This window comes from Cetorhinus maximus, chromosome 5 (assembly GCF_964194155.1).
Source record: "Cetorhinus maximus chromosome 5, sCetMax3.hap1.1, whole genome shotgun sequence".
Classification (NCBI taxonomy): domain Eukaryota; kingdom Metazoa; phylum Chordata; class Chondrichthyes; order Lamniformes; family Cetorhinidae; genus Cetorhinus; species Cetorhinus maximus.
The window spans coordinates 74,875,890-74,901,625 of record NC_135883.1 but is presented as its reverse complement, the minus strand read 5'-3'; the positions used below and the strand labels follow the sequence as shown (position 1 = coordinate 74,901,625).

Here is a 25,736-nt window from a genome sequence, read left to right as displayed (position 1 = left end):
GATAGAAAACTGGTTGGCAGATACGAAACAAAGAGTCGGAATAAACGGGTCTTTTTCCGAATGGCAGGCATTCCAATGCCAGGGTACTGCAGGGATCGGTGCTGGGACCCCAGCTATTCACAATATATATATATTAATGATTTAGATGAGGGAACTAAATGTAATACCTCCAAATTTGCAGATGACACAAAGCTGGGTGGGAGGGTGAGCTGTGAGGAGGATGCAGAGATGCTTCGGTGTGATTTGGACAAGCTGAGTGAGTGGGCAAATGCATGGCAGATGCAGTATAATGTGGATAAAGGTTACCACTTTGGTAGCAAAAACAGGAAGGCATATTATTAACTGAATTAAATTGAGAGAGGGGAATGTGCAACGAGACCTGGGTGTCCTCGTACACCAGTCGCTGAAGGTAAGCAAGCAGGTGCAGCAGGCAGTAAAGAAAGCAAATGGTATGTTGGCCTTCATAGCGAAAGGATTCGCATACAGCAGCAGGGATGTCTTGCTGCAATTATACAGGGCCTTGGTGAGACCACACCTGGAACACTGTGCGCCGTTTTGGTCTCCTTATCTGAAGAAAGATGTTCTTGCTATAGAGGGAGTGCAGCGAAGGTTTACCAGACTGATTCCTGGGATGGCGGACTTACATATGAGGAGAGATTAAATCCATTAGGATTATATTCACTAGAGTTCAGAAGAATGAGGGGGAATCTCATAGAAACCTATAAAATTCTAACAGGACTAGACAGGGTAGATGCAGGAAGGATGCTCCCGATGGTAGATGAGTCCAGAACCAGGGATCACAGTCTGAGGACATGGGGTAGACCATTTAGGACTGAGATGAGGAGAAATTTCTTCACCTAGAGAGTGGTGAGCCTGTGGAATTCGCTATGACAAAAAGTAGTTGAGGTTTTCAAGGAGTTAGATATAGCTCTTGGGGCGAAAGAGATCAAAGAATATCGGGAGAAAGCAGGAACAGGCCATTGAGTTGGATGATCAGCCATGATCATGATGAATGGCAGAGCAGGCTCGAAGGGCCGAATGGCCTACACCTGCTCCTATTTTCTATGTTTTTATATACCACCTCCTTCAGCTGGTGAATCAGTGCCCCTCTATGTTGAACACCACTTGGAGAAAGCACTGAGGGTGGCAAGGGTGCAGAATGTACTCTGGGTGGTGGACTTCAATGTCCATCACCAAGAGTGGTTTGGTCGCGCTACTACTGGCCGAGCTCTAAATGACATAGCTGCCAGACTGGGTCTGTGGCATGTGGTGAGAGATTCAACAAGAGGGAAAAACATACCTCGTCCTCACCAACTTGCCTGCCGCAGATGCATCTGTCCATGACAGTGTCGGTAGGAGTGACCACCGCAGAATTGTTGTGGAGACAAAGTCCCACCTTCACATTGAGGATAGCCTCCATCGTGCTGTGTGGCACTACCGCTGTGCTAAATGGGATAGATTTCGAACAGATCTAGCAAATCAAGACTGGCCATCATGAGGCACTGCAGGCCATCAGAAGCAGCAGAATTGTACTCAAACACAATCTGTAACCTCAGGGCCCGGCATATCCCCCACTCTGCTATCACCATCAAGTCAGGGGATCAACCCTGGTTCAACGAAGAGTACAAGAGGGCTTGCCAGGAGCAGCACCAGGCATACCTAAAAATGAGGTGTCAATCTTGTGAAGCTATAACACAGGACTACTTGTATGCCATACAGCATAAGCAGCAAGTGATGGGCAGAGCTAAGCAATCCCACAATCAACAGATTAGATCTAAGCTTTGCCAAATGCAGTCGTGACTGGTGGTGGACAATTAAACAACTCACAGGAGGAGGAGGCTCCACAAATATCCCCATCCTCAATGATACAGGAGCCCAGCATATCAGTGCAAAAAATAAGGCTGAAGCCTTCGCTACAATCTTGAGCCAGAAGTGCCGAGTGGATGATCCATCTCGGCCTCCTCTGGAGGTCCCCAGCATCACAGATGCCAGTCTTCAGCCAATTCGTTGCACTCCACATGATATCAAGAAATGGCTGAAGGCACTGGGTAGTGCAAACGCTATGGGCCCTGACAATACTCCAATAATAGTACTGAAGGCTTGTACTCCAGAACTTGCCACACCCCTAGCCAAGCTACAACACTGGCATATACCCAGCAATATGGAAAATTGTCGAGGTATGCCCTGTACACAAAAAGCAGGACAAATCCAACCCGGCCAATTACTGCCCCATCCAGTCTACTCGCGATCATCAGTAAAGTAATGGAACGGGTCATCAACAGTGCTATCAAGCGGCACTTGCTCAACAATAACCTGCTCACAGACGCTCGGTTTGGGTTCCGCCAGGGTCACTCAGCTCCTGACCTCAATACAGCTTTGGTTCAAATATGGACCAAAGAGCTGAACTCCCGAGGTGAGGTGAGGTGAGAGCGACTGCCCTTGACATCAATGCAGCATTTGACTGAGTGTGGCATCAAGGAGCCAATGAGAATCAGGAGGAAAACTCTCCAATGGTCGGAGTCATACCCTGCACAAAGGAAGATGGTTGTGGTTGTTGGAGGTCAGTCATCTCAGCTCCAGGACATCACTGCAGGAATTACTCAGGGTAGTGTCCTAGGCCCAGCCATCTTCAGCTGCTTCATCAATGAACTTCCTTCCATCATAAGGTCAGAAGTAGGGATGCTCACTGATGATTGCACAATGTTTAGCACTATTCATAACTGCTCAGATGCTGAAGCAGTCCATGCAGCAAGACCTGGACGGTATCCAGGCTTGGGCTGACAAGTGGCAAGTAACATTCACACCACACAAGTGTCAGGCCATGGCCATCCCCAACAAGAGAGAATCTAACCATCGCCCCTTGATGTTCAATGGCATTACCATCACTGAATCCCCCACTATCAACATCCTGGTGTTACCACTGACCAGAAACTGAACTGGTCTATCCATATAAATACTGTGGCTACAAGAGCTGGTCAGAGGCTAGGAATCGTGCGACGAGTAACTCACCTCCTGACTCCCCAAAGCCCGTCCACCATCTACAAGGCACAAGTCGGGGTTTATGGAATACTCCCTACTTGCCTGGATGAGTGCAGCTCCCACGGCACTCAAGAAGCTTGACACCATCCAGGACAAAGCAGCCTGCTTAATTGGCACCACGTCCACAAACATTCACTCTCTCCACCACCGACGCACAGTAGCAGCAGTGTGTACTGTCTACAAGATGCACTGCAGGAATTCACCAAGGCTCCTTCAACAGCACCTTCCAAACCCATGACCACTACAATCTAGAAGGACAAGGGCTTCAGTTAGATGGGAACACCACCGCCCGGAAATTCCTCTTCAAGTCACTCACCATCCTGACTTGGAAATATATCACCGTTCCTTCACTGTTGCTGGGTCAAAATCCTGAAACTCCCTTCCTAACAACAACTTACACCAAATGGGCCGCAGTGGTTCATGGAGGCAGCTCCCCACCACCTTCTCAAGGGCACCTAGGGATGGGCAATAAATGCTGGCCCAGCCAACGAAGCCCATATCCTGTGAATGAATAAAAAAAATCTACATGTTGCTCAGGTCACAAGGAGGACTCCCCCGTTCTTTGAATGCACCATGGGATATTTTGCCTCCACCTGTAAGGGCAGACAGGGCTTTGGTTTGATGTCTGTTCTGAAAGACAGCATCTCCAAAATGCGTCACCTATTCATTGCTGCACTGAAATGTCAGACTAGATTACATGTTCAAGGCTTTAAAGTGGGACGTGATCCTCCAACTTTCTGATTCAGAAAGGGTAGTGTTACCATTGAGCAACAGCTGATTTAAAATGAGAAGACTCAATCTAAAAGGTGACATTTCAGAGCAACTGTATCTAAAAAATCAATGCCGCAATATTTTGCGGACAGTGCTAGTAAGAGAGTTGATAACGAAAATTATAGTTTACCATCTCAGTCAAAACAAACTCAAGACTAATTAGCTCTGAATCTTATTAAATCTAAAAGTGTAGATCTAATTTGAGAGATTATTGGATTATATTTCAGATGATTTAGAAATTTCATAAAACATACTTCATTTGATAGGGACTAAAATTATTTCACTATGGAGCATAAACAATTTAATGACATTATAGAAAACATCCACTGTAACCATACCAGAGCAGGATCTTAATGAGGTTGGTCATAATAGAGAAGTGTTTCAAGCAAAACTAAACATTAAAATAATAGTCTTACCCACTAATGCAAATGTTTCGCCAAATACATAAGCACTCTGACTGATACTATTTTCAGCAAAAAATTCATCACATGATCAAGCTGTGAAGCAGTAATTTTATTAAAATTAGCCATAGTCAAAAGGTAATGCAACCAGATACCCTGCTTTGACTGGGACTGATCTAACACAAGATTGTGAACAGCTTGAGCAATTATTTTATCTAGAATCACATTATTGGCTTTGTCTACCATCCATTTCTACTTTACTGAGCACCCCCTGGGAAACGTATCGTAATTATAATTAATGAAAGTTGCTATTTAATCAGTTTACCTGCTTCACTGAGATCAGATGTCCCAAACTTCATTAAAAAGCTAATGAGAAAGATGACAAATGCACTTCAGCAACAAAAAACTGACATTAAAACACACTGGTAAAATGGCTGGAAAAGCTAGAAGTGCAAATATCTTCAAGAAATGTTAGTCCTATTTACTGCAGTTTTACAACTTTCTATGCTGCACAAAGCCTACATCCAAACGTAACCCAAAGCCATACGGAGCAACAGGATGCCGACTGCATGTCATTGTGAAAAGTATCGCCCAGCTTTTGATCATCTAGAAAGATCATGATCAGTGTAAGAGTTGCTTATGATTAAGACAGCCTACTAAGCAATTCATCAAAGCCATCCGTAACTCAGTTTTAGCATCTGGAGCTTCAATGCAACACTGAATGAGGGTCACCAGAATGTGACTGACCAAAATCTCTGATCTACCTGTTGGCACTTTAATGTAGTTTCTCTGTATGCATCCAGCAACCTCACTACTAGTCACTTTTTTTTAAAAATTATTATACCTGGAGATATGCAAAAGACTTCCTCGAGAGCCAGTCCAAACAATTCTGTTCTGTTGACCAAACAGATGTACTTAGACATTTTTCTGGTGGTTCTATTCTTGCATACCTTTGTGCTGAAAGAGGTTTCATTGGACATGTGCTTGCAGTAGAAATCTATAAAAGGATGAAAATAATACAGCATAAAATCAAAAACACTGACCTGACAACTTTGATTAGAGATGTCTTTAATGCTGTTCCTCTCAACCTAAGGTTTTAGACCAAACAGTATTCTTTGTACAACATCTGTCTGCAACTCCAAATTTTGCCGCCCAGGAAAGAGCTCTGTCACCAACATTCAAGAGTTGCTCTAAGCACTTTCTAAACTTGGCTATATTCCATGCAGTACAAGTCTTTTACCTCCAGGGAAACCCATACTACTTCATTCAAGTTAAACAGCCTGATTGAATGCAAATATCAACTTTAGCACCTGTGCAAAGCAAAAATACAAGAACTCATTATATCCATAGAGCAAGACTGGACACACTCAAGTACTAACAACGTTATTTGGAATTTTGTCACCTCAAAACATTGTGGGTGGCTCAGGTTGTATACTTACAGCTCATTCACTGTTTCAACTGTTCATTAAATACAATGTTGCATTTTAACTTATTTTTGCTGTGTTGTAATTTCTTTAGTAAGTTTAGTAAATATACATACAAGGCTTCCCACTATGTAATATAAATAACTTACAAAGTGACACCGCAATGTATTGTAAATGCACCCAAAGGTATATTCTGCCTCTGAACAACCACTTCCAGAGACCTATGCAACAAGATCTTCCTCCATCTATGAAGCACTATTCCCCTATAGAAGTCAGAACAGGCTGTGAGAACACTGAACAGCTCCACCATGCATGAAATGAATAATCACCTGGCCCATTAAGAAACACATTCAACAACAACAACTTTGATTCATATAGCACCTATAACATAGTAAAACATCCCAAGGCACTTCACAGGAACATTTGTTAGAACTCAGGTAGCTAGGCAGTGAAGGATTGAACATTGCAGCCAAGGCTTTGTACTCTTTGAAGCTTTTGTTTAGAGGCACACATGACATATTGTGCATCTCCAACCCAACAATCAGAGTTCTCGCCTGCTCAAATGAGCACAGATGAGTCTCCAATGAATGCCCTTCAGAAGAATACAATTAAGCACAATTGATATACAATTAACAGCATTATCAAATAAAATCTGACACCAAGCCATGGAAGGCAATATTACAGCCACTAACCAAAAGCTGATTCAAAAAAAGGTAGGTTTTAGGGAGCATCTTAAAGGAAGAAAGCAAGGTAGAGGTAGAGAGGTACAAGTTGAGAATTTCAGAGTTTAGGGCCTAGGTAGCTGAAGGCACACCCATGAATCCGGGATGCACAAGATGCCTTAATTGGAGCAGTGCAGATGTCTGGGAGGGTTGAGAGGCTGGAAGAGATTACAGAGATAGGGAGGGGAGAGCCCATGAAGGGAATTCGAAAACAAAGATAAGAATTTTAAAATTGAGGTGTGGCTTAACTGGGAGCCAACGTAGGTCAGCGAGCACAGGAATGATGAGTGAATGGGACTTGATGTGACTTAGGATATGGACGGCAGAGTCTGGATAACTTCAAGTTTACAAATAGCAGAACATGAGGCGCCAGCTGGGAGTATGTTGGAGTTGTCTAGTGTGGAGGTAACAAAGACACGAAAGAGGGTTTCAGCAGCAGAGCACAGAGTCCTTTACGGCGCAGGAGGCCATTCGGCCCATCGAGTCTATGCCGGCTCCCACAAAGCAATCCAGTCAGTCCCAGTCCTCTGCTCGATCCCTGTAGTCCTGCCAGTTTATATCCATCAAGTATCCATCAATTTCCTGTTGAAATCATTGATTGTTTCTGCTTCCACTACCCTCATGGGCAGCAAGTTCCAGGTCCTTACCATTCACTGCATAAAAAAGTTCTTCCTCACATTCCCCATGCATTTCTTGTACAAAATCTAAAGCTGTGTCCCCTACTCATTGTACCATCAGCTAATGGGAAGAAATTTTCCTTGTCTACCTTATCTAAACCTGTCATTATCTTGTAAACCTCTATCAAATCTTCCCTCAATCTCCTTTGCTCCAAGGAGAACAACCCAACCTTTTCAGCCTAACCTTGCAACTAAAACCCCCTAACCCCAGGACCATTCTGTTAAATTCCCTCTGCACCCCTCAAGGACCTTCATATCTTTCCTGAAGTGTGCTGACCAGAACTGGACACAATAGTCTAGTTGGGGCCTAACCAGACCTTTATAAAGGTTCAGCATAACTTCCTTGCTTTTATACTCGATGCCTCTAGGAGCTGAAGGGGGCAGAGTTGGACAATCTTACAAAAGTGGAAATAGGTGGTCTTAGTATTGGCATGGATATGTGGTCAGAAGCTCATCTCAGACAAAATATGTTACCAACGTTCCAAACAGAATATTCAGCTTCAGGCAGGGGCCAGGGAGAGGAATAGGATCGATGGCTAGGGGACAGAGCTTGGGGCAGGAACTGAAGATGATGGTTTCAGTCTTCCCAAATTTAAAGGAAAGATCTGCTCATCAGTACTGGATGTCAGACAAACAGTGTGACAATTTAGAGATAGGGAGGGATTGAGAAAGGCAGTGAGGTAGGGCTAAGAATCATCAACATGTGTATGGAAACACTGTTTTTGGATGATGTCAGTGAGGGGTAGCATGTAAGTGAGAAGTAGGAGGGGGCCCAAGGACAGATCTTTGTGGGACCCAGATAACTGTACTAGCAGGAAGAGAAGCCATTGTAGAACCAGGCAAGTACAGTCCACCCAGCTGGATGACCAAGGAGAGGATTTGGAGGAGGAGGGTGTAGTCAACCATGTCAAAGGCCAGAGGGCCCTAATCCTTGGCTGTGCAATACTGCTATACCATTATGTGGAAGTATGTCTAAAAGACTGATATCAATGCATGCCTCTGCCAATGCAGTGTAAACTCTTCGCATCCCTCATTCAATATAAAATTAGTGACCATTTAGGAGTGTATGGGTTAATCGAGGATTGGTTGCATTTGATAAAGTTAATGTTTTTGGAAGTGGCAAATTGGTTAGATACAAGGAATGTAGCAATTTACTGTATGAGTTTCCAAAAAGTATTGACACTATGAATTTGTAACTAGAAGGGCTGCTAATATAACACTAAAATAAAAACAAAATACTGTGTTTTTATTTCAGATTTCCAGTATCCAAAGTGCTGAGAAAACTCAGCAGGTCTGGTAGCATCTGTGGACAGATAAAGAGTTAGGAGTTGAGTCAAACGTGACTCTTTGGAACTGGTTCAAGTGGGTCAGCATGCATTTGTAAAAAGCAAACCATGTCTGACAAATTTAATTCTTTGGATAAATCAGTATATTGATAAAGGAAATGCAGTGGGTGTTATTTATCTGGATTTTCGAAAGGCATTTAATAAGTTGCTATACATGAGGTTTGTTGCAGGTGCATTTAATGCAATATGACAACATAAATTGTTGATCAATCTCAAAACAGCAGTGACTAATTACGGTTTTTGGATTGGAAAGGAGTCCTTCAGAGGTTACACACAGATGTAAAATTTTGAGGACAAGTTGATAATGCTGTAAAAGAAAAAGCACTGGGACTCCTAAGTTTTATAAATAGATACACTGGGTATAAAGGCAAGACCCAATGCGACACCTACACACATATTGGTTTGGCCACGGAACAGTGTTCATTTCTGAGTACCTTCCTTTACCAAGGATGTTAAGGCCATGAAGGTGTTAAATTATTCAGCGAGGTTTCTGGAGTCTGGATTGAACCCGACTCCAAAGTGGAATAAGGCACCGTGACTCAGGATATATAAGAACTTGAGCAGGGGTACAAACCCCTTTTCTTCACAGCAGCACGGCAATTGCACCCTGAAATAAATCTAACGTGAACTGTTAAACCAGCATCTTTTGAAAAAAATATAATTAAGATTTTTAAACTTACAACGATAAGGCTGCTCTGACACTATCCTGACATCATAAATAATACTCAGTACGGAAAATAAAACGCATTTTTGTCATGTTTACCAAATCCCGGTACCTCTAGCAAATAAAGCTCGTCAAACATAAACCCGCCCTCTCTGCATCCTCTGTAACACCTTTTGTCCAGTATGTAAGCTACAAGCGCCGTTTTCGCACCGATTTCAGATTCAGTCTCTATGTCCGGACTTTCCAGTTTAGCACCATTGACTCAGTTACTAGAGAGTTCGCTCTCGGTAGGTGCCCGCACCACAACAAGGTGCCTTTTAACAAACTGGGGTGGATGTTGTCCGATGGGGTTTACAACTGTGCGCGCTCCGGGGAGAGGCGGAAATAAATTATTCGAATATTGATAACATCGCAGGGTTAATGGTGGCAACGGTCAAGTAATGAAACTCAACGGGGGGAGAGAGGGGACAGCACAGACTGTGAATTATATCATTTCATGTCCGGAGTTTCCCTCCCCTCACTCACTGCTCCGCTGCACGGGAACTGCCGGTGGACGCTGATGTGACCCGAGCTGCTCCTCCGCGAGCTCATAGTCTCCCTCCCACCCCCGGCGCGTGCAGTGCGCGCGCGCGCGGTGGGAGCAGCGACCCTCGCCGAGCTCACACCGCCCGGCTCAGCGCTCCCCAGTCTTGTCCCGATTCATGGTCACACCGAACGTGCTTGTCATTGTGGTTTGACACCCTCTTTCCAGCGGAGGATATTTGTTCTCGCAAAAAAAAAAATTACTGAAGTGGATTTAATCTTCCGCCCGCCGGTATGTTGGTAAACGGCAGCGGGATGTGGAACGGTTTCTATGGCGACGCGGCTTTTTCGATTGTTTGAAAGTGACGCGCTATGATTGACAAACCCGGGCAAGACCAATTGTATCGCGGGAGGGCGTGGCTGTCTCCGGTCACTGAAAATTGCTTTCTGTTTTTTTCTGCGGCTGGACTGTAATGACGGCTTTGCTAATCTGACCAATCAAAGTGCGCGAGGAGCGGGGCTTGTCCCCGGGCGATGTCGGCTATTTGGATGAAAAGAAAAAACTCCGGATGCTGGAAATCCAAAACAAAAACAGAAATACCTGGAAAAACTCAGCAGGTCTGGCAGCATCGGCGGAGAAGAAAACGTCAGCTTTGCTCTTCTCCGCCGATGCTGCCAGACCTGCTGAGTTTTTCCAGGTATTTCTGTTTTTGTTTCGGCTATTTGGACTGCTGTTCGCGATATTTTGCTGCTCTCCTCTGGCTGAGCTCCCGGAGCTTAGTCTCTCTGCCGACCCGGGCGGAGGTATCAAAGCAGAGTCCTCTCCTTCAGCTGTACTTGCTGGATGGTGAACAGGGACATGAAAATGAAAGCAAATTACTGCGGATATGGAAATCTGGAATAAAAATGCTAAGTGCTGGAAAAACTCAATGGGTTTGGCAGCCAGCGTCTCTGGAACGAGAGAAACAGAGTTGACATTTTGAGTCCTATGTAACTTCTTTGGGACATCAATCCCAACTGACCTTACTTCCCTTCCCTAATTGTAGGGCACTGAGCAGCAATTATCAAACCTGTTCTGTGCAACTCAGTATGATTTGCATTGATTGGCACTGTGTCACGTAACTACAAAAACCAATCAGACTATTGATCTCTATTGCTATGATGAGCCATCTTTTTCTCTGCAAAAACAGAATTACCTGGAAAAACTCAGCAGGTCTGGCAGCATCGGTGGAGAAGAAAAGAGTCAACGTTTCGAGTCCTCACGACCCTTCAACAGAACTGAGTATAGTTAGGAGAGGGGTGAAATATAAGCTGGTTTAAGGTGTGCGGGGGGAGAGAGAAGATATGGGGGGGGGGGGTTGTAGGGACAAGCAAGCAGTGATAGGAGCAGATAATCAAAAGATGTCACAGACAAAGGGATCAAAGAGGTGTTGAAGGTGGTGATATTATCTAAGAAAATGTGCTAATTAAGAATGGATGGCAGGAAACTCAAGGTACAGCTCTAGTGGGGCTGGGGTGGAAAGACTGACAAGGTATTAGTTGTAGATTTTAAAATAATGGAAATAGGTGGGAAAAGAAAAATCTATATAAATTATTGAAAAAAACAAAAGGGAGGGGGAAGAAACGGGGTGGGGATGGGGGGAGGGAGTTTAAGATCTAAAGTTGTTGGATTCAATATTCAGCCCAGAAGGCTGTAAAGTGCCTAGTCGGAAGATGAGGTGCTGTTCCTCCTGTTTGTGTTGGGCTTCACTGGAACAATGCAGCAAGCCAAGGACAGACATGTGGGCAAGAGAGCAGGGTGGAGTGTTAAAATGGCAAGTGACAGGGAGGTTTGGGTCTTTCTTGTGGACAGACCGCAGGTGTTCTGCAAAGCGGTCGCCCAGTTTGCATTTGGTGTCTCCAATGTAGAGGAGACCGCATTGGGAGCAACAAATGCAGTAGACTAAGTTAGGGGAAATGCAAGTGAAATGCCGTTTGGGCCCTTGGACGGTGAGGAGAGAGGAAGTGAAGGGGCAGGTGTTGCATCTTCTGCGTGGGCATGGGGAGGTGCCATAGGTGGGGATTGAGGAGTAGGGGGTGATGGAGGAGTGGACCAGGGTGTCCCGGAGGGAACGATCCCTACGGAATGCCGCCAGGGGGGGTGAAGGGAAGATGTGTTTGGTGGTGGCATCATGCTGGAGTTGGCGGAAATGGCGGAGGATGACCTTTGAATGCGGAGGCTGGTGGGGTGATAGGTGAGGACAAGGGGGACCCTATCATGTTTCTGGGAGGGAGGAGAAGGTGTGAGGGCGGATGCGCGGGAGATGGGCCGGACACAGTTGAGGGCCTTGTCAACGACCGTGGGTGGAAAACCTCGGTTAAGGAAGAAGGAGGACATGTCAGAGGAGCTGTTTTTGAAGGTAGCATCATCAGAACAGATGCGACGGAGGCGAAGGAACTGAGAGAATGGGATGGAGTCCTTACAGGAAGCGGGATGTGAGGAGCTGTAGTCAAGGTAGCTGTGGGAGTCGGTAGGCTTGTAATGGATATTGGTGGACAGTCTATCATCAGAAATTGAGACAGAGAGGTCAAGGAAGGGAAGGGAAGTGTCAGAGATGGACCATGTGAAAATGATGGAGGGGTGGAGATTGGAAGCAAAATTAATAAATTTTTCCAGGTCCCGACGAGAGCATGAAGCAGCACCGAAGTAATCATCGATGTACCGGAGAAAGAGTTGTGGGAGGGGGCCGGAGTAGGACTGGAACAAGGAATGTTCCACATACCCCATAAAGAGACAGGCATAGCTGGGGCCCATGCAGGTACCCATAGCCACACCTTTTATTTGGAGGAAGTGAGAGGAGTTAAAGGAGAAATTGTTCAGTGTGAGAACAAGTTCAGCCAGGCGGAGGAGAGTAGTGGTGGATGGGGATTGTTGGGGCCTCTGTTCAAGGAAGAAGCTAAGGGCCCTCAGACCATCCTGGTGGGGGATGGAGGTGTAGAGGGATTGGACGTCCATGGTGAAGAGGAAGCGGGTGGGGCCAGGGAACTGGAAATTGTTGATGTGACGTAAGGTGTCAGAGGAATCACGGATGTCGGTGGGAAAGGACTGGACAAGGGGAGAGAGAAGGGAGTCAAGATAACGAGAAATGAGTTCCGTGGGGCAGAAACAGGCTGACACGATCGGACTGCCGGGACAGTTCTGTTTGTGGATTTTGGGTAGGAGGTAGAAGCGGGCCATCCGAGGTTGGGCGACTACCAGGTTGGGAGCTTTGGGAGGAAGATCTCCAGAGGAGATGAGGTCAGTGACAGTCCTGGAAACAATGGCTTGATGTTCAGTGGTGGGGTCATGGTCCAGGGAGAGGCAGGAGGAAGTGTCTGCGAGTTGACGCTCAGCCTCCGCGAGGTAGAGGTCAGTGCGCCAGACAACAACAGCACCACCCTTGTCAGCGGGTTTGATGACAATGTTGGGGTTGGACCTGAGAGAACGGAGTGCAGTAAGTTCAGAGAGAGACAGATTAGAATGGGTGAGAGGAGCAGAGAAATTGAGACGGCTAATGTCACGCCGACAGTTCTCAATGAAAAGATCAAGAGAAGGTAAGAATCCAGAGGGAGGGGTCCAGGTGGATGGAGAATATTGGAGGTGGGTAAAAGGATCCGTTGAACGGGGAGAGGACTCCTGCCCAAAGAAGTGAGCACGGAGACGAAGACGAAGACGGTGGAAGAAGAGTTCAGCATTGTGCCGAGCCCGAAATTCATTGAGATGAGGGCGTAAGGGTATGAAACTGAGTCCTTTGCTGAGCACTGAATGTTCAGCATCGGAGAGGGGAAGGTCAGGGGGTATAGTGAATACGTGGCTGGGGCTGGGATTGGAAGATCGGGTGGGGACGGAGGGACAAGCAGGGGCGGAGGGTCCCAGATGGGTGTTGGTGTCGATGAGTTGTTGGAGCTTGTGTTCCTTAGCACTTGAGAGAAAGAGAAAAAGTCTCTTGTTGAGGCGTCAGATGAGGCGAAGAATAAAATGAAACTGGGGGCACGCGCAGCTTTGAAAAAGGGTGCGGCGGTGCTGCTGGAGGGTGAGGTCGAGTGTGTTCATATGGCGTTTTTCTTTTTCTCTGTACTGTTTTCCAGTAACCTTCTCAAGCCCTCTCCATTGCCTGTCCCAACCCTCTAGAGACTTCTTCCAGCAAGTTTAAAGACAACCACTGAGGAGGAACATTAATATTTCAGAGGCAATGGGTTCAATAAAGTGGCAGCTAGGAACAGTACGTAACACTTTCACATTCAAATCAAAAGGTTTTGGGTCTATTCCCCACTTCAGGAGTTGAGTATAGACTATTTAACATGGTCCTTAAGATGTGCTAAATTGAAGTACTGGCCTTTGGTTGAGATAACACCAATAACAATAAACTTGCATTTATATATCAGTACTTAAAGTTGATATGGCACCAGGACCAGATGAGATGCATCCAAGGATACTAAGGAAAGTGAGAGTGAAAATTGCAGGGGCACCGGCTATAAATTTCCAATTTTTAGTATCAGATGGTGCAAGAGGACTAGAGAATTGCAAATGAACCTTGGTTCAAAAAAGGGAGTTAAAATAAGCCCAGTAACTACAGGACAGCCAGTTTAACTTTGGTGATGGGGAAGCTTCTAGAAAGGATAATTTGGGACAAAATTAATAGTCACTTGGGCAAATGTGGGCTCACTTCATTTTAATGGTTTTAGAATGTGTAAGCTACTGTCACGCAAATGTTCAGCCATCTTAGAGACTGCAGTTTCAAGTCACTGGAATGCTGTTTCAACCTTTTAAAACTCAACTGGTGGTTTCAGCCCTGTAATTAAATACAGTACTTCCTCAAATAACTCTAATTAATTAGTTAAACATGATTTACCTTTCACAAAACCAAGTTGCCTCAATCTGATCCCATTATGTTTTAAGTATCCTGCTATAACCTCCCTAATAATGAATTCTAGCAATTTCTCTATGATAGATGTTAGGTTAACTGGCCTATAGTTTCCTGATTTTTGTCCCTTCCTTTCTTGACTACTGGTTTATATTTGCCATTTTTCAATACGCTGGGCCCCTTCCAGAATCTAAGGAATTTTAGAAGATTATAACCAATGCATCCACCATCTCTGCAGCCACTTCTTTAAGACCATAGAATGCAGGCCATGATATCCTGGGAACTTGTCAGCCTTTAGGTCTAATTTTTTGCCAGTACTTGAGCTGATGGTGATTGTTTTAATTTCCTCCCTCCCTTTCACCTCTTGTTTTTCAATTATCGTTGGGAAGTTTTATAAGTCTTCTACAGTGAAGACAGAGACAAAATACTTGTTTGACACTTCCACCATTTCCTTATTTTCCATCATTAATTCCCCAAACTCACTCGCCAGAGGACCAACATTCACTTTAGTCATTCCTTTTTAAAATGCTTGTAGAAACTCTTACTATCTGCTTTTATATTTCTAGCAGTCTTTCTCCCATACTCTATTTTCTCCCTCTTTATCTTTTTAAAATAATTCTTTGCTGGTTCTTAAAATCTGACCAATCTTCTGACCTGCCACTAACTTCACAGATTTGTACAGTGTTTCTTTCAATTTGATACTATCCATAACTTCCTTCTTCGCAAAGAATCTTTCTTTCTCACTGGTGTTATGATCCCAGCTGATGTTACTATTTAACAAGTCAGATCCCAGGGTGGAACCCGGCTTGATAGAGCTTAACTTTTACTATATGTTTAGAAATGTGGAAATGAAGAAAAAATGAACTATGGGCTGAATCTTCCAGTCGGCGTGCGGGGGCGGGCCCGACACGCTGACACGTAAAATGACGCGCGATGATGTCAGGCATGCATCCCAATGCCATCGTGTGTCATTTCAATATTTTGTTTGGCGGGCATGCACCGAAGGTGGCTGCGCGCCCGCTGAGCTGTCAACAGCCTATTGAGGCCATCAAAAAAGTAATTACACTTGTTAAGAGCACTGTCCATCCAACCTTAAGGTTGGCAGGCAGCCAAAGAGCCCAAGTGGCCTTTGCGTTTTTCAGGAAACCTCATCCACGGGTGGGATGAAGTTCCCTGAAGCTAACTGAATAAATTTTACTAACCTCACGTGTGACACATGAGGGGACATGTTTAAATAAATTTTCACTTTATTTATTGGAAAGTTTTCTGAACCATTCAATCTCCCTGAGGCAGCTCCGTGCCTCAGGGAGATTGCTGCACTCTTTCACACGCATGCACGAAATAGCGCAGGCCCCGATTCTCCCTCCCCCCCCCAACCCGCACAGGTAGCACTGAGCGCTACCGGCCGTGCGTTATGCTGGACGGGCCTTAATTGGCCCACCCGCATAAAAGGGCGGTGCGCAGCCGATCACGGGCGGTGATGGGCTCCGCGCCTGCCCCCATCCCCATCCGCTCCCGTCCAGACTACCTGCCATAGGAAAAATTCTCCCCTATATTACAATACTCCTTCGCCACAACTATACCTTTACAGATACATACAGATTCATAAGGATGACACAAGTTACAAAAGCTATCTTATACTCTAATGTTCACAGTAAATACACAGTCCATGTAAACCAATAGGTGACCTGTGGTCAGACTCTGAAACCAAGTGACAGATGCCACCCCAAACAGATACTATGGATCTCTCATCAACATCTGCCCCGTACGCTTGTCACAACGTGAGCCAACTGGTCTCACTGAGCTCCGTCTTTCACATGAGGGTTTCCAATCTCTGCTCTCGAAGAACCCGCTTTGGAATCTTCTCCCAAACAATGTTTTCTCTCAGATGTCCTCCACGCACTCCCTCTGACTCAGTTGTGCTAACAGTACACCATTGCTTCACATGCCCATTGTAAAGAGTTACAGACCTTTGGCTGTCTCCTTGGATCTTCTGCCTTCTTGCAAGCCTATTTTACTTTCAGACTGTGTTCTGCAGCTTTCTCTCTTTAAGCTTGGGGCCTTCCTGTCTGCTTCTTACTTTTAACTTCATTTGACAGGACCTTTTCCAGATTTCTGTCCTTGTCATTTGACTTCACTGTCCTCTTTTGGGACTATTTTTTTTAGTTTTTGGAACCTGCACCTGTAGTTCCCTCGCCTATGTCCAGCTTCTCCTGGCACCTGGCTTCAGCTGAACTCAAACTGTTTTTGATTTCTGTGTGGGCCTCTTGTTGCTAGCAACAGCCCAGATTTTATACCTTGTGTTTGTTTGAGGTCCCCTTCAAGAGTCATTAAACCTCATTATATTGCAGGCATCTTTTAAAATGAAACTAAAACTGAAGTTCGCCCTTCCTTAATATACACATGTAGAAATTTAACTTAAACTTAAAGCTAAAACTTATTCCTAACATCCAGAAATATAAATATAACTTACTTAAACTATCTCTAGTTCCTAACACAGGGATTAATCTTTGCTGAGAGTTATTAAGTATTCCCTTAAAAGTCTGCCACTGTATCTCTACTGTTTACCTTTCAACCTTGTTTCCCAGTTCACTTTAGCCACACCCTTTACCTTCACACCCTTACAAATACCTTTATGTAGGTTTAAAACACTAATCTTAGACCCACAATTATCACCTTCAAAGTGAATGTGAAATTCTATCATGTTATGATTGCTGCCACCTAAAGGGTCCTTTTCTAAAGGTTATTGATTAATCCTGTCTCATTGCACATTACCAAGTCTAGAATAGCCTACTCCCTTGTTTGCGCTGGAACATATTGCTCTAAGGAATTGTCCCTAATACACTCTATGAATTCATTTTCTGTGTTACTTTTGCCAATCTGATTCTTCTAATCTACATGTAGATTAAAGTCACCCATGATTATCGTGGTACCTTTCTTACACGCCCAATTTATTTCTTCCTATATACTCTGTCCTACAATGTAGCTACTATTAGGGGGCCTATAAACTACTCTTGCAAGTGACCTTTCCTATTTCTTATCTTTACTCAAGCAGATTCTATGCCTTACACTTTCATGCTATGGTCATCTCTCATTACTGTACTAAACTTAGCCTTAATTAACAGAGCTATTCCACCACATTTTCCTAGCTTCCTGGCTTGCAGTTGTGTAAGACATCATTTGTTGTATCAATGATTTAAAGTAAAATTTACCTTTTTATTTGAAGTATCATTCTCCTGCTTATTCATTTATATTTTATGTTAGTTTTGATTTGTGTTAAAGTAAAAAGTGGAATCTTATTGGCAATTCCTTCATTTGGGGGTCATTCAATAAATTTGGTTATTTAGGTTCACTGTTCCCCTATGGGAATCATAACAAGCTATCTCAGAGGGCTGTGTACTGAATGAGATTACAGAGAAGGAAGGAACCAGGCTGTTGAGGCACTTGAATTTCAAAATTGAAACATCCCTTGATCGGGAGCAAGGTACATCAGCAAGCACAAGGATGATGGGTGAACAGGACTAGATGTGAGTAAGGACAAAGGATAATTTCTTTAAATTCCACATTCTGTTAAGAATGTAAAGCTTTATAAGGATTTATGTTTTGAACTCTCTCATTTAATTTGAGGTAATCGTGTTGAACTCTGCCTGGAAACAGGCCCATGTGATTTGGTTGCCATGAGGACAGAGGCCCAGGTTGAAACTCATAAGAAACTCAAGTGTCAATTTTCACATCTTGACTGAAAAGAAGGACAGTTAATCTTGCTAGATACAGACTCTCAGGACCAGATTTTTGTGAAGTCATGGACACTCCGCACCTTAGCCAAACTGGTGCCAGGACCCTGGAACCTCAAGTCCCACCTCCATTTCTGACAGATCCTATTTTCACCGGTAGGAGAAAGAGGGTGGGATGTGATTCATGCACATGGGAAACCCGAACCTGAACTCTGTGCAGTGTTCAAACAGACCCCATATTTTCTGGAGCGAGGTCCATTTCCTGCAGCATGTGACTTATGATTTTTAAGAGTAGACGTGCATTAATATGTGGATGAAGCCTGTGAAACTGCAAAGGTGTCAAGTAATTTAATTCCCCATCTCTTTAATCTTTTGAAAATGAACAGTCTGCTGTGATTTTGAGTTGAAAATAATTGGTACTTGAAATTTCAATAGTTGTTTGTTGACATAAGCCTGAGAGTTATCATTATAATATTATTATTGCTTGACTGATTCCACAGCCTATCATTATCACAGTGAGGGGAGGGAAGCTGTAAATTCACAGTTTAATTGACAGCTCCAAGATGTTAATAAGGACTAGCTGTGCTTGATGCAGGACTATGAATACAAATGTTTGTTTTTATAAGGGATTAACTACTTGAAGGGGTTTAAATGTTTTGAATGGGCTTTTAACTATGAGAGTGTTTTTTATATAGTGAAATATGTAATAGATACTTAGAATTTTATTTTATTTCATCTCATCATGGCTCTTGAGGTCTGTCCAAGGTGCATATAGTTGTCATGGAGGGTGTAAGAGCAAAGAAAGGCATGGGTTGGCACTAAGTTGACATAGGGGCTATATTGTGACTTGGGGATGAGGGGTTGTTTGTTGGCACTGTTGGCATAGAGACTATAAGGAGTCATGGGAGTGGGTAGAGGAGCATAGGTCAGTATGGAGGGTATGAGGGGTCATGAGGGTGGGGGCATGAATTGGCATTGATGAGGCTTGGGAAGTGGGTGGGGATGTGAGACGTGTGTGGGAAGTGGGCCTAACTGCTTTTATTACAACTGGGACAAATCCCAGAGCACCAAGGCAGACACTTTAAACAGCCTGGTCTGGAACTCAGCAGCCCCTGTGGCTGCCTCCGAATTCTTTCTGGGGGTGGCTGGCCTGAGTCCAACATGCACCCACCACCTCACACCTTCCTTCCACCACCACCACTCCCCCGCACACCCCCACCCCAACCCTCCCAACGAACTGAATATCTGGCCTTTCTGGATTGTTTTTTCCAAGGCGGTTATGGTGAGCCAGGAATTTTCAGAACTGAAGAAGAGTCATACAGGCTCGAAACGTTAACTCTGTCTTTCTCTCCACAGATGCTGCCAGACCTGCTGAGTTTTTCCGGCAATTTGTGTTTTTATATTTCTTGTTCTCTCTTTATGGATTTCTTAGTCATCCTTTGCTGAATTTTATAATCCTTCACACTCCATTGGTTTATTATTCTTTTTCGCAAAATTATAGACCTCTTCCCTTAAACTAATACTATAATTAACTTCACTTGTTCATTGGGTTTTTATTGCTTAAGGGATGTACATTTCTTACAAATTATGAATTAATTATTTAATTTTTTGCTATTGCTACCATCATATCTATTAATGTAGTTTCCTAATCCACCTTAGCTAACTCGCCTCTCATATCTACATACTGTAATTTCTTTGTTCAGATTTAAGACCTTAGTTTCTAAATTAACTAAATCATTCTCAATTCTAATATAAAATCCCAACATATTATGCTCACTCTTGTTGCATAGAGGGTCCTTTACTATAAGGTTATTAATTACTCCTTCCTTTTTCATTGCATACTACTAGATCTAAAATAGCCTGTTCCCTAGCTGATTGCTCAACATACTGATCTAGAAAACTATCTTGTATACATTCCATGAAGACTACACACACTATTATTGCAAACTTAGTTTGCTCAGTGTATATGAAAACTCAAGTCCCCGATGATTACAGTACTATCCTTGTTACATGCACCTCCATTTTTCTGATTTATACTCTGCCCAACACTATAGTTATTGTTAAGGGGCCTGTAAATTACTCTCACCAATATTTTCTGCCTCTTGTTTGTTTTTGGAAAAATATACTTTATTCATAAAATATCTGAAAGAATATTACAAAACATTTCTAAATGGCCATCACAAATAGTGCAATCAGATTCAACTTTTAAACATGGATCACGAGGTGCTTCAATACAATCAATGAATATTACAGTCATTTCAATACAGTCATTACAGACAGTCAGACAGTGCAATGGTATTGGAGTTATCGACATACATCATGTTGCACTCTGAGGTGTTTCAATACAATTATGACACACTTAGTATTCACTACATACAATCACTGTGTGTCATACAGCCCGAGGGGCCTATTCAATTCCCAGCCCCTCAGTGCACTATGGCGGAAAGGTCTTAGACAACGATCTTTCTTGTTATTTCTTAGCTCCACACAAATTGATTCAACATCTTGGTTTTCTTAAGGTCCTTTCACTCTACTGTCTTTGTACCATCCTTTATTATCAGGGCAACCTCCCATCACCCCCACTACTCTTTTCCATTTGCCTACCTCTGTTAAAAGTCAAGTCTCCTGGAGTATTTAGTTCCCAATCTTAGTAAAACGCAGTCAGATTGGGATGTAACCAATGTACCCTCAATTTTTTTTGGAGTGATGGGGGATTTGTTTAACTGTGCGACCCCTTTAAATTTTTCTTTGTGACCGTGCTCAGTAACTTAAAGGAGCCAACTTGTGTGTGGCCTGTGTATAGACTTTCAAGTTGTTGGGTGGTTGCATGACTTGCAACTTCGAGTGAACATTGAATGTAACTCAGAGGGGTACATGAAGGTGATGCTTTCCTCTAACATTGTTGCTCTTGGTCATTCTTGGTCGCAGAGGTAGCAAGGGAGAGGGTACTGTCAAAGTAAGCTTGGTGAATTGCTGTAATGCATCCGGTAAATTATATATACTGTAACCATAGAATACGCTAGTGATGGTGGGTGGTTAAAATTGAGTGCAAAGGCAGAGACACAAATCAAACAAATTGCTCTATTCTGAGTTTCTTGAGTGTGTTGCTACTAAACAACTGAGTTGTGAGAATTCCGTCACCTTCCTGACTTCAACTTTGTCATTGGTAGATAGACATAAAAAGACCAGGAGGTCAGCCACTCATCACAAAATACCCAGTCTCTGCTTTGTTCTTGATTGCATGGTGTTTATATGGCTGGTCTACTTCAGTAGTGACTTTAAGTATGCTAATGGTGGAGGATTCGGTGATAGTAATGATATTGAAGATTGGGTGGATGGAGGGGTTGGGGTGGATGCTCGAGGTGGTCATTACCTGGCAATTTTCTAGTTAATTGGTTGGTTATGCCATTATTTTCCAGAGAAGTTGTTAAAAAGTAAATGCCAGAGAAGATGATGCCCAAGAAGCCAAACCTAGCAATGAAGATAACACAGATTAAAATAAACTATTGCCTTAGCTTTTAGTGTTTAGAATTACTGTATAGTGTTATGCTTACTTTTTCTTAACAGGATACGTTTAAAATGAGTGAATACCAGGATTTGTTAACTCAGTCTCTTCTTGCAACAAGTCATGTTCAAGACTGTGCAATCTTAAATTTGAAAAATGCCTCAGTGGTGACAGCTTCCCCTGGATTCAAAGTAAGAATGTTGCATTTGTTATATTTTTGGTGGTGAATTCCTTCAGATTGTAATGTTTGTTTTGTTGATCAAGAACAGAAATCTCTGACTCCAGCAGGGGCAGATTAACCCCCCTAAAGGGTGTGTGATTCTTCATGATTCTCACAAGGTGACGATATGGGACCATGCACTGGCGCATTCGGAAAATCTCTCAATTTCCTATGTGGTCAGTCCACTCTGGGTTCCAGTGATATGCTGAGCTGCGTGAGAATTAGAAATGAACTAAAGGGGTTACTGGCACCTGTGCAACCAACTTAATCCCTAAATTGTCTCCATGACAACAGGCTCCATCCCTTAATTGCAGATTGAAAAGCACACAACCAAAAAACCGTACTGTATGTCGCTGCAGCATTAAAGGACCTAACTATATAGATTGAGATCAAAAGAGACTCCTTGGCCTTTAATGGACATGAGGCAGATTGCAATGTATGCATGATCAAAACTAGGTATAAGAATAATGAAGGTGCAGCAAATGGTTGATCATGCTTTGTTACCAATTGACTCTTTAACAGAAGGGAGCAGACCATGGGCACCGCACAGCATTTTCAGCCGAAATCTCTTTCATATTTATGTTTTTTTTATGTTGTTAGATTAATAAAAGTTTAGAGTTGTATTGTCTGTTATACACTTGGTATGACGTTAATGGGGGGTGCGAGTGGTATGAAATAAATTGACTGCTACTGCTACTTCTGAGTGTAGTTTTATTTACACTGTGATACTGCAGAGAGCAACATCGTATTATGTGAAGAAGAAACATTTGCTCTGAGTCTGTTTCACAACATTATTCCATGGGGAAAATAGCTACTGGTTTTATATCCAGTTTTATTTGATGCTTTGTAACGTTAAAGGTATCCTCTAGTTCTGCAAGTATGATTGAAGTTTTTTTCTGTTTTTATTTCCTGTTAGCATTTAGGTTTGCATGAATTTATTTAATTTATTTTTAGTTCCCAACATTACTTTTCAACCAATATGACTCTCAGTGTGTCACCCTAACCTACAAGAACCCTGCAGCAGAACTTTGGACAAGTTAACTTTTATGGCAGGTGAAGGCTAGGAGACCACCAATAAGAGCTCTGAATAATCAAGCCTGGAGTTGACCAGGGCATGTATAGGATTTTAGTGGTTGAATTAGAGTTAGCCAGAAGTATCTAGTTAATGATCCATTTCAGCCTCCTCCTGAGGTCCCTCATCACAGATTACAGTCTTCAGCCAATCTGATTCAGTCCACGGGACATCAAGAAACAACTGAGCTCATTGTTACAGCAAAGCTATGGGCTCCAACAACAATCCGGCTATAGTGATAAAGACTTTTTACTCTAGAACCAGACACATCTCTAGCCAAGCTGCCCCAGTACAGCTAAAATTCTGGCATCTACCTGACAAAGTAGAAAATTGCCTAGGTATGCCCTGTCCACAGAAAGCAGGACAATCCACCAATTACCACCCATCAGTCTACTCTTACTCATCAGCAAAGTGATGAAGTGACAGTGCTACGAAACGGCACTTTATTCACCAATAATCTACTCCCCAGTGTTCAGTTTAGGCTCTGCCAGGTTCACTGAGATCCAGACCTAATTACAGCCTTGGTCGAAACATGGGCAAAAGGGCTGAATTCCAGAGGTGAAAGTTATTGCCCTTGACATCAAGGTAGCATTTGACCAAGTGTGGCATCATGGAGCCCTTCTAAAATTGAACTCAATGGAAATCAGAGCAAAATGCTGCACTGGATAGAGACATAGCTAGCACAAAGGAATGTGCTTGTGATTAATGGATGCCAATGATTTCACCCCCCAGAATATTATTACAGCAGTTTTTCAAGGCAGATTTCTCTGCCCAAAGGTCTTGAGTTGCTTCAGCGATGACCTTCCCCCCATCATCAGGTCAGAGGAGGGAATATTAGCTGATTGCACAGTATTCAGTTCCATTTACAACTCCTTAGGTAATGAAGCAGTCCCTGCCTATGTGCAGCAAAACCTGGAAAACATTCAGGCTTGGGCTGATAAAAGCTACAAAAAGCTTTGGTGCCACACAAGTGCCAGGCAATGATGATCGCCAAGCAGCAGAAGACTAAACACTTTCCCTTGATTTTCAGTGTTCCTACAATCTCTAAATCCCCCACCATCAACATTCTGGGGATTACCATTGGCCAGAACCTTAATTGGACAAGTCACATCAATATTGTTGCTACAAGGGAGGCCGTAGGTTGGGTTTTCTGTGAATAACTGACTCCCCAAAGTCTTTCTAGCATCTACAAGTCAGGAGTGTGATAGAATGCTCTCCACTTATCTAGATGAGTGCAGTTCCAAGAAGCTCAACATTACCCAAGACAAAGCAACCCGCTTGATTGGCACCATGTCCATCACCTTAAACATTCAGTCCCTCCATCACTAGCACAAAACGGCCGCAGAGTATACCAACTACAAGATGCACTGCCACAACTTGTGATGACTCCTTCAGCAGCACCTTCCAAACTTGTGACCTTTATCACCTAGAAGGACAAGGGCAGTAAATGCATGGGGACACCGCTGCCTACTAGTCACACACGCTCCTTTTCAAGTCACACAGCATCCTGACTTGGATATATCACAGTTCCTTCATCGTCACTGGGTCAAAATCCTGGAACTTCCTACCTTACTGCACAGTGGGTGTACCTACACCATATGGACTGGAGCAGTTCAAGACGGTTGCTCACTACTACTTTCTCAGGAGCAGTTAGGGAATCCTTTCATTTATTAGCCAAGGCATAGAATATAAGAGCAGGGAGGTTATGCTGAAACTATATAAAACATTAGTTAGCTTGAGTACTGTGTGCAGTTCTGGTCACCTCATTATGGAAAGGATGTAATTGCATTAGAGAGGGCACAGAGGAGATTTACGTGGTGTTGCCAGGACTGGAAAATTGCAGCTATGAGGATAGGTTGGGGTTCTCCTTGGAACAGAGGAGGCTGAGGGGAGATTTGATTGAGATGTACAAAATTTTAAGAGACCTGGATAGAGTGGATGGGAAGGGCCTATTTATTTTAGCAGGGAGGTCAGTGAATAGTGGGCATAGATTTAAAGTGATTGGTAGAAGGATTAGAGGAGAGATGAGGAAAGGTTTTTTCACCCAGAGGGTTGTAGAGATCTGGAACTCACTGTCTGAAAGGATAATAGAGGCAGAAAGCCTCCACTCATTTAAAATGTGCCTGGATGTGCACCTCAAAAAACCTGCAGGGCTATGGAACAATGCAGTATTAGGCTTGGTAGCTCGTTTTCTGGCCAGCGCAGACACGATGGGCTAAGTGGCCTCTTTCTGTGTCGTAAGCTTTCTATGATTCTAGGGTTGGACAATAAATACTGACCTTGCCAGTGGCACTGACATCCCATGAATGAATGTGGAGGTGTGCGGTGTATCAATATAATAATAAGCAGTCTTGGCAGTGGTTTGATTGTGGGATATATTGCCTTGTTCACGGTCAAACTATGACAAGATTCCAAGAAATGGCCGGTAATTTCAAATGCCTTTTAACAGAACAGTAATAGTTTGGTTCACGTCTTTGGCGAGGGACTTTATAGTGCTGATAGAAAGCCAAAAGCTGACTAGATTTGAGCATGAACTTTTGGGAAAGATGGGCAAAGAGTTGGCAGACAATATCACATTTAAGGATTGTAGTGAGAAAAAGGAGGTCAGACGTGGAACTGTGGTTGGAAGGGATGGATAGATCGAGGGTAGTTTTTTAAGAGGTTACTGTTGATGGCAGTTTTGAAGGTATCTGCCTTTGGAGAGAAAACTATCGACCATATCAGTGGCACTGCACAAGAAGAGGCATGTCGGTTAT

General features: G+C 43.5%; 2 protein-coding genes across 14 annotated transcripts in view; one reads left to right on the top strand and one right to left on the bottom strand.

The window, feature by feature from the left end:
- fam228a (family with sequence similarity 228 member A) overlaps positions 1-9,807 on the bottom strand; it is a 56,298-nt gene extending 46,491 nt beyond the window's left edge. For 4 of the 9 annotated variants that reach the window (XM_078542047.1, XM_078542048.1, XM_078542046.1 and 1 more), the window contains exons 1-2: positions 9,570-9,699; positions 5,056-5,208 (exon numbers count right to left, since the gene is read on the bottom strand). In XM_078542047.1, coding sequence (XP_078398173.1) covers positions 5,056-5,208; positions 9,570-9,635 — 219 coding nt within the window. In that variant the 5' untranslated portion in view covers positions 9,636-9,699. Of the gene's footprint in view, positions 1-5,055; positions 5,209-9,156; positions 9,504-9,569 lie in introns of those variants that run through there. The other 5 variants (XM_078542052.1, XM_078542055.1, XM_078542051.1 and 2 more) reach the window with 5 other exon arrangements.
- The window catches only part of pfn4 (profilin family member 4), a 30,886-nt gene continuing 14,354 nt past the window's right edge, over positions 9,205-25,736 (top strand). For 2 of the 5 annotated variants that reach the window (XM_078542060.1, XM_078542056.1), the window contains exons 1-2: positions 9,205-9,331; positions 21,751-21,879. In XM_078542060.1, the coding sequence (XP_078398186.1) occupies positions 9,275-9,331; positions 21,751-21,879 (186 nt within the window). In that variant the 5' untranslated portion in view covers positions 9,205-9,274. Of the gene's footprint in view, positions 9,332-9,761; positions 9,859-10,293; positions 10,371-17,792; positions 17,977-21,750; positions 21,880-25,736 lie in introns of those variants that run through there. The other 3 variants (XM_078542057.1, XM_078542059.1, XM_078542058.1) reach the window with 3 other exon arrangements.